Source organism: Artibeus jamaicensis, unplaced genomic scaffold (genome assembly GCF_021234435.1).
Source record: "Artibeus jamaicensis isolate MK-2021 breed Jamaican fruit bat unplaced genomic scaffold, CSHL_Jam_final contig_585, whole genome shotgun sequence".
In the NCBI taxonomy this organism is placed as follows: domain Eukaryota; kingdom Metazoa; phylum Chordata; class Mammalia; order Chiroptera; family Phyllostomidae; genus Artibeus; species Artibeus jamaicensis.
In genome coordinates this window covers 13,764,967-13,779,636 of record NW_026521894.1, presented here as the reverse complement: position 1 = coordinate 13,779,636, position 14,670 = coordinate 13,764,967, and the positions used below count along the sequence as shown (strand labels likewise).

The 14,670-nt window shown below is 45.4% G+C and overlaps 1 protein-coding gene across 3 annotated transcripts in view; it reads right to left on the bottom strand.

Annotated features, from left to right (window-relative positions):
* The window catches only part of AMOTL1 (angiomotin like 1), a 147,196-nt gene that overhangs the window by 31,515 nt on the left and 101,011 nt on the right, over positions 1-14,670 (bottom strand). For all 3 annotated transcript variants that reach the window (XM_053670445.1, XM_037163451.2, XM_037163449.2), the window contains 3 exons: positions 13,844-14,135; positions 8,210-8,354; positions 6,631-6,720 (listed from right to left, as the gene is read on the bottom strand). In XM_053670445.1, coding sequence (XP_053526420.1) covers positions 6,631-6,720; positions 8,210-8,354; positions 13,844-14,135 — 527 coding nt within the window. The remainder of the gene's footprint in view (positions 1-6,630; positions 6,721-8,209; positions 8,355-13,843; positions 14,136-14,670) is intronic.

The following is a 14,670-nucleotide window of genomic DNA, read 5'->3' as shown; positions in this document are numbered from 1 at the left end:
CCGGGGCTAGTCCCACCCAGCGCTATCTTCCATCAGCAGCCAACTGTGGATGCCAACCGGATAACTGAGGTTTGTGACTACATTTGTTTGTGTCTGTTTATCTAAAATGAAAATAATCATGCTCACCCGATTAGGGCTTAAGTAAAAGATGACCGCAGGACTCTTCCAGGAAAGAAAATAACAACTGTGTCCTAATTTATAAATCACAGCAATTTATAAAATAAGATCTCAAGAATCCTTCTGAAGTTATTTTCCACCCTCCTTATGCTGTGGTTTCTTTTTTTTCTTTCCTTCCATGACTGGAACAGGTCAGCAAACCACGGCCTGCAGGCTGAATCCAGTCCGCAGCCTGATTCATCGAGCTTCGCTGGAGCTCATGTGCCCCCACTTGTTTATGGATCACGTACAGGGCTTTCTGCTACCCGGACGAAGTTGAGTGGCTGCAGCCAAACGTTGTTTACCGTCTGGAGTTCTATAGAAAAATTCTGCTGACCCGTAGCCTAGAACATGGCTAGCTCACAGTAGGTAGCCAGTAACTATTTGATTAAATGATAATGACCATCGGGTCACTCAATGCCCAACAAGTATTTATTAAATGCCTATAAGTGCCTGGTGCTGTGCTCGGTTCCAGAAATGCAATGATGCAGGACTACAAGGGTGAGGGTGACCCCTGCCCTCACGGTGCATGCAGTTCAGTCAGGGAAGACCGACCATGAACATCCACCCACTCATTTACAGGGTGAGGAGTGCCCAAAAGTGCGGGGTGCTGGGGGGTTAGACAAAAGGAAGACCTGACCCTATCTCAAGACTTCCCCGAGCAACTGCCATTTCTTTTGAGCTGAGACCTGAACAGGAATTTCCTGGCTCTGAACTGTCAGGAGAAGTGAGGGCTCCCTGATGCCACATGAAATGCCTGTGAACTTCAGTATGGTCTTCAGTCTGTACTTAGTCCGCCCGTCCAACTAGCTATGTGGTGCAAGGAACGGGGACTGTGATGAAGTTTAAGACACTTGACTTTTCCATCGCCAAACAGGAATGTCAAGCAAACAAATAAGTCAGAAGGCATGTTCACTTGCTAGAGACCTGGTATCAATACACAACCAGGACACAGCTCTGTATCAGATCTGGTGGTTCTCTAAGTACAGAAAATTGGCCTGAGTAACGTTAATTTCACCCCTGGGCAGAAGATCTGATGGAACACAAACAGATGCCCTGAAGCTTGGGTGCACTTCTGGTCGTCATGAAGGTTTGACATTTCGCAGTGCTGCCTGTCAGGACTGAGCAAGTGGCTTAAGTGTGCACATGCTCTGCTTCCCAAATCCCGAAGGCTCGGTGAGCCCTGCTGGCATTCTTTGGGAACACGGACCGTTCCCCAGCCCTGAACACCAGCAGCTCCTTCCAGAGAAGGTGAGGACTACAACAGGAGGAGGAAGGATGTAAGGGGATCGGAAGAAGTGTTGCAGAATAAATGTACTTTGTAAAGTTTTCTTCACACTTCCTACCATCGATTCCTCCCTCCTCAGAGCTCTGGCTGATTTAGGAGATTTAATCCTCTGCTTCCGGAGGAAATGGAGGTGCAGGGACATCATCTACCTTTAGGTCACTGAGCACGTTAGTGAAAGCGCAGGAATTAGAAGACGCAGGGACTGATCCAAAATCGTTTGCTTAAGGCTGTGCCTACAGAATTTTTCATTTTTTACAGCTGCATAGTCCTGCTAAGTATAGTGGTCATGTTTAAGGAAAATCAGTTAGAAATTTAGGGCAAGAAAATTTTGTTAACTTAAATGATGCCATCTTGGCAGGCCCTCATGGACAATTTCTTTGCCTTTGCCCAGGCAGGTCTGTGGCGCCTGGCATGGCCTACAGCTCGGTCAGGGCAAGCGTCTGTCCGGCTGCTACAAAAACCTTTACCTACCACGGCCAACTGCCACCTCAACGTATCTCCTTCAGAGTAAAAGACAAGGAATCAAGGGAGTCAGAAATCAACTATGTTAAACCACTGTTCATGAAAAATATCACTGTTCCTAACATTGAAAGACTCCCCTTACCTGGATATCCTCCATTAAAAAAAAAAAAAAGAGGGCAGGAAGAAGGAAGGCAAAAAAGAATTCAAGCATTATTAATTTGCTTCTACTCTGATTGCAGTTTTCAAAAAAATAGTTTTGTCTAATGCCTGGAAATAACTGAGAATAGCCAGGGGCATCTCCCAACGTGACTGGGAAACACTGAGCTGAAAAGGACATTTTATACTGATGCTGCCCGAGGAGAATTTCAAGCCTATTGTTACAAGGACTTTACATATTTATCCATCGCCTGAATAGTTATTGAGCACATAAAGACTTAAGGTGTTTTAGTGAGGGCTGGTGATGGAGGACGGTTAAGAATGCCTGCCGGTCTCTCATCTAGTGGAGGACATCCATGTAGCTAACTGGTGCCCCCACAGAATGCACAGAGTAGGAGCTTTGCGCTGAGTCAGGTGGCGCTGCAAGCACCCAGGGGAGGAGAACCAGTGCGTTCACGTGCAACAACACTGACCTGGCCTTCCTAACGAAGCCTGCAGCGCCCCACAGCATGATGTAATGAAACGAAACGAGAATTCGAAATAATCTCCTTATGCTCCGTAAGCATCCATGGAATTAATGTTCATGTCACTGTAATTTCTGCTTTGTGTTTCACATGAGCCCTTATGAAAATACAAAACCCAGAGGGATTTTTCTTTCAGAAAATTATTTCAGTCTCTTTTAACATTGTATACGAGACAAAAAAAAAATCAAAGAAAGTACTTAAAATAAGATTCAAGGGTAAGATGATGATTGTAAGACACACTGAAATGGTAAATTACTATTATGTTTAAAACACTATGTAACTGTCGTGGTCCCACACATTTTTAAAAAACTTTTAAACCCAGGGAAATTATGCACAAACTCAAAAGTATATATGAGTTCTGACTCATTTATACTCATTACTCATTAATTTAAATGAATAACTGAATGCTCACACATTTTTTTCTTAGAGGGAGATACTGTCTAACAACCAGTATCTAACTCTCGGAGAATTAGGTTTAACCAATTATGCTGAACCCAGGCTGCCTAAAGCAGGCAGACGGGGCGGCGGTAGGTTCTTCGGGGTCCTCGCACGTGGCTTGGCCGTGTGCTGGAGTAACACATGCAGGCCAGAGCCACCCAGCTCCCACCCAACCCAAGAATGTAGTAAGATCATCTCTATCCATCTAGTTTCCCCCACGTCTAATATTTATTTTTGGCTTTCTGGCCTCATGATGATGGAAATTCTGTGCACTTATCAGTTTTCAGAAAGAAAGGATTACAAAGTCCCACTTACCGAGAAGATGACAGACAATCCCAGGGCTCTGTCTTTCCTGGACAGTAGTGTGTGTGCGCACATGCCTGTGTGCGTGTGCGCATGCGTGTGTGACAACTAAATGAATAGCAAAACCAGAAATCTCAGTAAGTTGAAGAAGTTAAAGGACGAAGCCCCAGTTGCACACATCCAGACCACACAGGATGTCCTGTTTTTCAGGAGCAATTTGGCTGCAAAAATATTTTAAAAAACAAAAAAGTACAACCAGAAAACAAACACACAAAACTGTGAATTCCTCCAATGAGAATACTGCGACACCATGATGTGACAGAAAAAACAGTTTGTCACAGTCACCAAAGTCTAAGCACTCCGTCCAGTGAGCTTTTTAACACGACTGAGAGGAGCCCAATGACCACCCTGTTTAATGCTCACCCTTCCCTGTAAGCTAAGTGGTAAAGCCCTGGCAGTCCACCAGGGCCTTCATCAAGCTCCAACAAAAGAGCAGAGTTCAGTCTTGAAAAAAAAAAAAAAAACTACCCTGGACAGCAAGGAAATTTAAAAATGAGGCCAGGAAGGACCTTCCCCTTCCATTAACTAAGAGAGTGTCACCGAAGTCCTACCAACAGCTCACACGGCCAGAGCGCCTTGGGTGTTTTTGAACCTGGACTCCTAGCTCACCATGAATACCTAGCAAAGAAGCCGAAGGTGTTATTCACTACTTTCACCTTCCCTCTAACTGTCCCACTGGCCAAGCGGGTTGCCAGAGGCTTCCCAGGTGAGCCTTAGCTCCTTGGTATGCATTACCCAGAGAAATCGCCATTCTCTGCTTGCCAGTCTTGCCCTTCCTTCTCTTAGCTAAATGCTAGAATCTCAAAGACTCACTTAAAAAGGATGGCTCCTCTTGAGTGTGCAATGTTTATCAGTATGATTTCTGGGCATTTGAAAAGTGTTCTTATAACAGAGTTTCAAAAGAATATAGAGATAACAGAGCACAGTGATATAACTATAAAGAGAGGTAGTAACTCAGGCCTGCCATTCCAGACCCACAGGCTGAAGTGAAAGCCTGGCAGAGAGCACGGCCCATCGCCAGCCCGTGAGGCACGTGGGCACCTACTGGGATCACACCTGCTCGCTTACCTGCAGGCCAAAGTATGAGATGATTCGACACGTTCAAACTTAAACTCATCATCTAATCCCAACCTGTGCCTTCTGCTTTTTCTTAGAAGACTGACCACCCACCTAGTTATTCTTGTCACACCCCTTTCTCTCTCTTTTACTGCCATCATTCAGCTGGTACTTGCTTATCTTCCCCGACTCTCCGTTACCCCTTCTGTCTTTAGTTCGGGACCTCTGTCTTTCTTACCCAGGTACGAAAATATCTGTTACGAGTCTGCTTGCCTCCAGATTCGTTTCTAATGAATTTCTCTTCTACTTTTCTTCCCTAACTAGCTTCTAAAATATAAGCCTTGCAAACAATGAAATCATAAGAATATCTGAAGAAAACAGAGGTGAATATTTTTATAATTTTGGAGTGGGAAAAAGCATTTCTAAGCATGACATAAAACCCAGGAGGCATAAATATAGTTACTAAAAATGTTCTGTAAAATAAAGGACACCATGATCAAAGGTAAAAAAAAAAACAACAACTGGGGGAAATATTTGCAACATATATGGCATGGGGCATGCTAGTCCTCACAAGTCACCAAGGAAAAAAACCTGTCTGTAAGTTAAACAACATCTTGAGTTCATCTCTTGGGCACACCAGGAGAGGGAAAGCTAATGCAAACAATCGAGAAGCACGGTGAGGGCACAAAGTGTCCTGAAGATCAGGTGCTGAAAAACTGGCTAGGTATCACTGTTCGCTAGCCTGCTTCAGATGCCTTGCCTAGATTCAATTACAGCACATGTCAGCACTGAGATACCTGTAAGCGGTTGAAAAATGTCTCTGGACTCTCCCGTCTATGCCTTTGGAACACAATGGAGTGTGTCTGCACAGAACAAACACTGACTATAAAGCTGGAAGGGCATTTTTGCCTGCATTATTAATGTTTTAGCTTTGAGCCAGAAAGTTGAAATCCTCAGGAACATTTCTGAACTCATACAGCACCAAACTCTATCATTCCATCAGCACAGCCTGGGCTAGGAGGCTAGAGCAAATGCCCCTCAGGTGAAACTAACTGGCTTTCCTATTTGGACCTGAACTTATTAGCGAGAGAATAATGTCCCCTGACAAAAAGGCAGTGCATCAGCAGAGTGACACTGCTGGCCAAACCGCCACAGACACTGACTCTGCCTGGGCATCTGATCACCCAAAGGGAAGGGACAACATGCAGATAGTACATGTGACTCATTTTTCAAAGGAGAGCTCAGAAGAGATGGTCAATCTCCCGCACGCTTAGGAAGAGATCAATTCTGTTGGGAAAGTCAATACTTCGAGATGCTCAGGTAGCTTTTTATGTGAGTCTGGAGCTCAGGCCAATTTACCTACTGCAAGACTACAAAGCATCTGATGCAAAAACCCTAGACAGTATGAGTATCCATTTGCCAAAACAGATTTTTAAAAATGAAGCCGAGACTAAAAACTGGAGTGCAACCATCAGTAAATTGGGGGGAAACAAAGGCACTTAACTCAGCCAAACAGTACGGGGAATTTGAAAACCTAACCAATTAATTCCCAGCCTTGAAAACTGGAGGACACAGCATCGGATGCTGCCATTACACAATGGAGGGCCAGTGTCTGAGTAAGTGGCTTTTGTCGTTTGAATTGTCTGTAGTTTGTAAGCACTTCATTCGCAATGCTCTTGAGATTTATGACAGGGAAATGAATTCAATTTTCTAAACAGCTTTAAAAAGAGAAAGTTGTATTTTTTACATTTCTGACTTGTACAATGAATTTGCAGAAATTCTAACCCTGGCCGATGTGTTTCTCAGAACCCATTTGATTCTATCATTTGCCTTTGGTGAAATTAATACACTATCCTCCCAATAAATCTGGAGGCACAGAGGAAGCCACGGTTCATTTTATTCTGGGAAGAAATGGGCTCATTGGTCTTTGGAAACAAGCATCACATGTGGAGATGACATGATGTGACCCTTTAGGTGGCCCGGGTCAGAAGGTCAGAATAAACACTACTGAACTCATACCTAACCACCTCGGCTTTGTCTGGCAGACCCAGGAGGCCCAACAGCTTACACGCTGAATTAGAAAACAAAACGCGCACAGCATGAAACCCCCTTAAAAAGAACAGGATTCTTTTCTCAGGCCCCGGTTTTTATGAATACCAGCTTTAGGAGGGGTAAGTGGAGACTCACTCTGGGAAGCATAACGGCTCTCCGCCACTCTGTCTTCATGCCCATCATACTCCCGGCTGGACAGCTGCCTGTTGGCCGTCTCCAGGCGATCTGTGCACGAAGAGAAAACAATCAGGAAGAAATACAAGGGGACCTAAATCATTGTCCACAGAGAAATGACACGGAGCCAAGAGCAGGTATGAAGAGATGCTCAGACAGCCCTGGCTGGTGTCACTCAGTGGACTGAGTGTGGGCCTGAGAACCAAAGGGTCACCAGTTCGATTCCCAGTCAGGGCACATGCCTGGGTTGCAGGCCAGGTCCCCAGTGGGGACGTGTGAAGGGCACCCACACATTGATGTTTCTCGTCCTCTCTTTCTCCTTCCCTTTCTATAAATCAATCAATCAATCAATCAATCTTGGGGCAGGAAGAGAACTGCTCAGACAGGAGCCTCACACTGAACAACTTTTAGGGAGAAACAATACATCCCAGACTGTTAGAAAAAGTCTTTGGATGCCACGCCGTGCTTTTATGCAATGGAATGCCAAGGCAGGCACCAGCAGAAAAGGCAGCTAAGAACAAACCCTAAAATAAACCACTTTGTTGCCCACGAGCAAACCTCTGGCTTGAAGTCCTTGCCAAGGGGTTGACTTTTCTTGGCCTCAAACCCAGCCCTAGCCTAACCTTGACCACGAGTCTTCTGTTTTTAGCCCACGACTGTTACCTCAATCTTGAAACCAAAATAAATAAATAAATAAATAAATAAATAAATAAATAAATAAATACAATTAAATAGATATTTAAAAAAGGTCAAAATGACCCAATAAAGATTCTACAGTTAGTTTTGCTCAAACCAATTGGTAAATAAATCTTCATTTATTCAATTAAATAATTCAGCCTAATGAGTTTTCATTGAATGTATATGATATACAAGATAAAAAGGTTTGTTTGTAGCAGTAGAAGAGGTGAGGTCTAGCTACTACAGACTACCAATACCCTGAGTATTCTGGCAGACGAGGCAACCGAAAAGCAGCTTGGCTGACTGAAAGTGAAGTTAAATTTTACCAGTCAAACCATTCTGTCTGTGGGAGGTTGCCGAGACCCTGGGGCAGGTGGCTCCCAGCTTCTGGGGAGTATATACGGGTGAGTGAGTGTACACACACTCACAACTGTGGGCCTTTATTTTTCCCTATGAGGGACACACGTCTAGCTCTGTCTTCCACACTGTACCAAGCAAGTGTAAAGTGCTGGCTGTCAAAGCATGATACCGAGTGACTCAGCTTGACGTGAGAAGAGCTGTGCATCGAACACTGGTCTTTTCAAACGTTCCCATTTGCACAGTCATGAGTCACTGTTAACATTTTTCATGCAGGAAGAAATTGCACACAAACCCCCTCACTTCTCACACAGGTTGTCACTTCTCAGGCTCAGTGCTGCAACCTACGACCTGCAAGGCAGAAAAATGAATTCTGCTCTTTGAGCGCCCTTTCCCCAGGTGCTTGGAATTTACGAGATTACTTAACACAACCTGAACCTGAAGTCAGGCTGTTGGCTACTCGGGAGGTGCGGGGCAGAGAGAATGTGAATGGAACCTGACGTGCCTCGGAGGTCTCTGTTGAAATCATGAAGTCTTCGAATCTCGCCCTCCAGTTTGTTTCTCATCGCCTTGTCCAGGGACTCTCGCTTGGTGGTAGACTTGACCAGACTCTCATAGGCTTCTGAAATTCTCTGAAGTTCTTTTTCAAACTAAAAGAAAGAAGTGGCATGAAAGTGGGACTCTGACATTCATATTGGTGCCTTACAGTTACACTAACTCTTTGACATTCCAAGTGTGAAGGTTATATCTTCAATGCAGCCTTTTCTGCATCTCAAGTCTCATGTCTACCCAAACTGCGTAATTCAGTGACTTTCAACCGGGGTGCTCCAAGAGGCACACTGGAGAGCTGCAAGGATTTTTAAAACATGCAATTCCTGACGATTAGTCAGGGGCACTGACCTCTTCTCCCTTAGACTGTCAAATAAAAACATGACAAGAGCCAACACAACAGCTGAGTGGTTTGAATGCCCTGTATGAACCACAAACATACAGATCATATAATAGAGTTGCATCTCATTGGTCATGCTGCATAATAAGGTTGCATCTGATTGGTTAATTTTTGGTACCAGAAATCCTAGGTACTTGTTGTATTAAAAAGTCACTTTGAAACAAAAAGGGTAGGCAATTACTACTATTATTATTTTTGTAAATCAATCAAAATTATACCTATTTTTTGTCAGACAAAAATATATTTTTTTGGTGTGCAGAATTTTAGTAATTAGTTTGTGTGTGCCATGAGATGAAAAAGGTTGAAAACCACTGGTGTAAGTGATTTCACCCCCACTCCCGTCTGCCCTCTAGGGGCTACATTAGGATCCTGCAAAGAGCAGACTCCCACATCTGGCTGGACCATCCGATGTCACCTTGGAAAAATCCCTCTGTACCAATATAAGAAAGGGGTGAATACAAACATAGCTTAGGCTTCTTATATTTTGCATGGCAATTTATAACTATTATTATTATTATTTCTGGTTAACATAAGGGAAAATACTAAAACAGAATAAGTGAAGGACCCCAATTCAACTGGACCCCAATTTCCAGAGTCCAAGTACAGTGCTCTTCCAGAGACCTTCCTACCCATCCCCAAAGGGACAGAAAGCCCACTTGGGGAGATGCTTCTTTACTTAGCATTCTAACCCCCCTTTTAACAGAACCATCTATATATAGGACTAATGGACGTGTATCTAATTATAAACAAATATACCACAGAAAACTCTTTGAGTGGAGGAATTGAAAAATATGGGGTTAAAACAATTTTTTTGTTGTTCTCCTTCTGTATTTCACTGTATCAAGAGGTGTAACTGAGAGAGCATTTAGTCTGTGGCATATATAAACCTGTAATAAGTCATTGTAACTGTGGTAACAGGACGCTAACCTAACAGTGTTTTTTGGAAACCAAAAGATGCAGTAGCAATCAATAAACCCATTTCATGGTTGTATAACAAGCGCAGGAGGAAGGACGAAGAGCACCTGCAAACATGAGACCTGATGAACTGCTAAAAGTCGGGATCAGAGGCAAAGTGGCAGGGTTGAGAGCACTAGTGCCCCTCACTGGGCACCAAGAGACCTGCACCATGTTTTTGGTCTCCACAGAGATGTCACCATGAGCCAGGCACCCCAACTGCCCAAAGCAGAAAGTCCTTGCTGAGATTCCTATAAATAAAATATATCCTGACAGGTATCTATTGGACATTTACTATGTATTTGGGTGCTAAGGATACAGAACAAGTAAGACAACTCTGGTCTTCAGGAACTTGGTATCTGGAGTTGGCCTGCGCCCAGACATGCATACTTACACAGTGCCTGTGGTGGTGAAATGCTTGTGCTTCAAAGCCCAGGACAACTAGGAGGCTTTCCTCAACTCCGCCACCCACAGAAACCTTGCCATCAGGTTTCACTGCTCATTGGCTGCAGATACCTGACTGGAATTCAGATGTGCATGCGCATTTCGTGTGTCTGATTTGAGCGTCGATTCCTTAAAAGCAGAAATAGTTCTCATGGCCCTAGAAGTGTGCCCTGCCAGTGACAAAAATACTAATTGATTAATTAACTTTTAAACATATAACTCCTAAAAGCAGTCTTGAATTCTTTCCTTTCATTAAAAGAACTTCCACTCTGGCCAGGAAGCTCAGTTGGTTAGAGCATTGTCCCGAACCCGCCAAGGTTGCAGGTTCAATCCTGGGTCAGGGCACATACAAAAATCAACCAACGAAGCATAAACAAGTGGAATAACAAATAGATATTTCTCTCTCGCTCCTCCTTTCTTCTCTCTTAAAACAATCAATAAATAGTGTAAAAAAGAAACTTCTCTCTGCACACTACAAAAGGAAATTGCAGGAACCCTCTGACAACATAGTTTACAATCTCAAATACTAAACAATCAGGAAATTGAATATGGTTGTATGCTTGTACTAATCGAAACAGAAAGGGCAATAATCTTAGGTCAGGATAAGGTATTTCCTGTGAGAAATGACAGCTGTCACAAAGGAGACAGACTAGTCTCCTTTATTGTGGTTATAGATAACAGAATGATGACTAAATGCAGGAAGTTAAAAAGATGCAGACTTTCATTCAACAAGCATTTCCTAACTACATTCTCCAGAAGTGCACCATTCAAGTGAAAAATCAATGACCTTTCAGGGGCCTGAAGCAAAGATTCCTAAGGGGTGGGAAATTGGGCTGGAATCATTTAAAAAATTTTAAGTCTAAAGCTCTATGATTTCTAATTGCACAGTCCTTCAGAGAGAGAGAGAACCACAGAGCACCTTAAGTCCTCTCTGATGTTTGTTAAGATGAAGAGAAGGTTGGACAGACTGGTCTTGATATAAAAACTAACTGGGCTAGTACAGAGTCTGAGTGTGATCTTCCTAAGCACTCACTGTCCCAGACACAGAACCACGTGCAGAGTCAAAAGCCCTGCTAGCATGAAGCAAACAGGCAGAGAATGGCCCTGAAAAATCTCAGCCGCTCCAAGCTCCTTCCCTGAGCACCTTCCCATGCACAGCTCAGGGAGCCGCAGGACCAAAGACAGGCCTGCGGTCCCAGTCATGGACTGCCCAGCCAGAGGCGCCACCGCTGTGCTGACAAAAGAGGGTCTCCACGGACGCCAGCCTCCAAATGCCTTGGAGCCCTTTCCCTTCAAATGTCCGTCTATGCCCTGATGTCTTCTGAGCCAATCCACTCAGTAGCCCCCAGTCTGGTCCTGCTGGAAGTTCCGTCCATTAATTATGTTTCAGAGAAACTAGGAAGAACAAGAAGCAAATGAGTGACGGAAAGGAAATACTGAAAAACAACCCTTTCCAGAGGGTCCCCAAACCACGTTCCACCTCCAACAGGAACAGGGCCATCCCATGTAGGCGGGGCTGCGGCAGGCTCCAAGTCTAGTCCTTCTCTCCTGCTCCGTCCCTGGCCTGGTGTGCAGAGACTAAGCCCTGCAATTAAACATTCTTCTATTTTTGGTTCTTCCCTTACAATGAATCTCTCCAAGAGTCTCATAGCGTGAGGATCCTGGACTGGATGTTATTGCTGGCAGGGGGCACCATTGTATGAGCCGCGATACAGTAGCTCCACCCAACGTGGGGGTCCCCATCGCTGTGAAGCGCAGTTGTCACCTCATCCGACAGTCCTCTCCCCCGACCTCAGGCTTAATTAAGCAGCTGCTGAGAGGCAACTGAGTGTTGAGGCTGATGCTAAGAGGGGCCTGGGAACACAAGCCGTGAAATGCTAAGTCGCAGAGTTCATGCAGCTCCTCTGTCTCGTGGTCTGAGTTGTTGAGCACAGCTATGGAACCAGGGGTGAGTGTGGCCAGTATTTGTCAACATCTGAGTTTTTAAATGGAAAATTCCAGTGTGATATATGACAGAGCAATGAAATGAAATATTATGATATTCAAGGTACTGAAGGAGGCTTGGTTTTCAGAAGGCAAACAGCTGTTAACTTTTCTTTTTTTTGCAGAAGTGATCAAAATCCTTTTGGCCACAGAATTTAAGAATCATCCTCTGTGCAGAGAAACTGAGTCACTGGGAGATGAATTTTTGTTTTTCAAAATAGAAATGTGTAACGAAATCAAGAAAGATATGTATGTTACCAGTCAATAAAGTACATATTAATAAACAAGTCAACAAAGAATATCAAAACCTCCCAATTTCTGCATGCTCCATGTAACTGTTCAAAACTCTGCCCTCGGGTGGGTCTGCATAACTCCTGGAGATGTCTGCCAGAGCTCCATTAGCAAGAAGAAAGAACTGCTTATTTTCCAGAAGGGCTGAGTTGGCCCTTTCCAATTTTTAGACCATACCTGGAAAGAGGCTGCTGGGGAGGTGTCGGAGGCAAGCTTGGGCCTGGGCAGTGATGAGAGCCAAGGCCAGGGCACGGCAGGCTTGGTACTCGCCTTCTAAGGGTGTGGCTGGGGTGGTGGTGAGGCAGCAGTATTTAGGCAGCCCATTTGTCTCTGGCTCTCATTTTCCCCCTCCCATAAAGGCAGCCAAAGCTCTCTGAGCCAAGCCTGGTCTTGCCTCCGGGGAGCTCCAGACCATGTCACGGAAGCTCCGCAGAAACGTGCTGGGGCGGATTCTGTCTGTGCACGTTTGTACCATTAAACCCGCTGCTCCCAGCTGTTCACTACAGACCCACAAAATGTCAGAGGCGCTGACCGTTCTGAAACCCTGAGCAGCAATAAGAGCAGACTCTCTGTGAGATCAGTACTGAACAGTGAACACTAAATGGCCATCAGGAGCATTAACTGTCATGTAGAGCCAAATGACAATGTTCCTGTGGTCAGGCAGCATCTGTGCTCCTACCCTTTCTCTTTACAAAAGCCCCTGGCTGTCCAAAACAGAGCCAGGCACTTTGATAGACTCTTAAAGATGCCTTCCACCACACAAGCCTCCTCGGCTGCCAAAAGGAAACTCAAGGGCCCTGTGGCTCCACTGCCTTAAAACACCCATTACCTTTGCCCCCTCACCTCATCTACCTGCAGCATTTCAGGTGCAGACATGTGGGTCATCATGAAACCACTCTCCGCAACACTTCACTCTTGCTAGATGTTTTCCCATTGACTTTGGCTCTTAGCGTAAAGCCGGAAGGATGAAGGCTACCTGCCGTACATTCTAACGTTCCCATGGTAACTACACAGGCTGGGTTTACACAGCATCTTTCCCCTGACAAGTCACAAGTGCAGAGTGCACAGAAACAAGGCTGCTTTGGCAGAGACCCCCTAATGAAATAAGCATGGCGGTCCCAAGGCTGCTGTCTGAGACTCCCAGATTTAAAGAAAAACTTGTCTCTCTCCACTCACTGCCCTGTGCTGCTCTCAGTGTTCTCTATTCCACACTGTCCACCTGGGAAAATGCTACTTAGACTCTGAGTCTCGGGTCCAGGGCCACCTCCAATGTACCTGCTGTAGCCCCTGACGTTCTACGGCAGGTATTACTTAGCTCAGGCAACTCTCCCCTTTTGGACTGTAAGCATCTCCAAGGCAGGCACCATGTCAAATTTATTTTGTCTCAGACCTTGCACAGATAGTACCTGGATCAGGAGGGATCTAGTTAACACTGAAGCAACCCCCCATGAGCAGTTAAAGACTTATTGTCCCTTTTACAGAACCTACCCCCTCCCTTTCCCTCGGGAAGTCACACACCTTGTGGAGCTTGTCGGCATTGTCATAGTAACCCTGAAGTTCCTGATGAAGAGCCCGGTTCTCCTCTGTCAGTATCTCCACCATCTGCTGAGCTCGCTCCACAATCGCAAACGCATCTGGACCAAGCTGCTGGCTGGGGGAGGCAGCAGGCGGGGGCTGGGGTGCTGCCAGGGTCACCGGAAGTGGGAGCGGCAAGGAGGTGGAGTGCAGAGGCCCGCTGACGGAGGAATTCTGGGAGGACATCGGGCTGTGCTGCTGCACCGTTGACGGGAAAGGAAGTTGGCATGGGCGGCTGCAAGGGAACAGAAGACCAGGGATCAGACCCCAGGAAACAGTGGAGGAGGAAGGCAGGCCCCACCACCAGAGGTCATTGATGAACTTTCCAGTGCCAAGCTGAGTACAGCAGGTTCAGTACTTCATTTGACAGGTATTTCACGTATCCCTCTGAATCAGCACTGCTCTGGGCAGTGGGTACAGTGAGCAAGACAGATAAGGCCCCTGCTCTCATGACGCTTACATTCTCAGGCACAGAGGCAGGCAAGCCACCAAACAATAAACAAACAAAGCTGGGTAGTCAAAAGTAACGCGTACTCTCCAAACACAACGCAGAGCAGTGTGACAGTGAATGACTAAGTGGCTGGCTCACACTGAGGTCAGGAGAAGCTGATGCTAGAGTTTAAGCCTGCATATCGGACTTGTGGTTGGTGTCGGGGAGTGGAGAAGTGTGGGAAGGAGTGCTCCAGGTCGGGGAACTGGCTAGTGCTCTGGGCCTAAGGCAGGACTTACTGTGGGCAAGATCAAGTAGAAGAAAGCAATCAGACACAAGC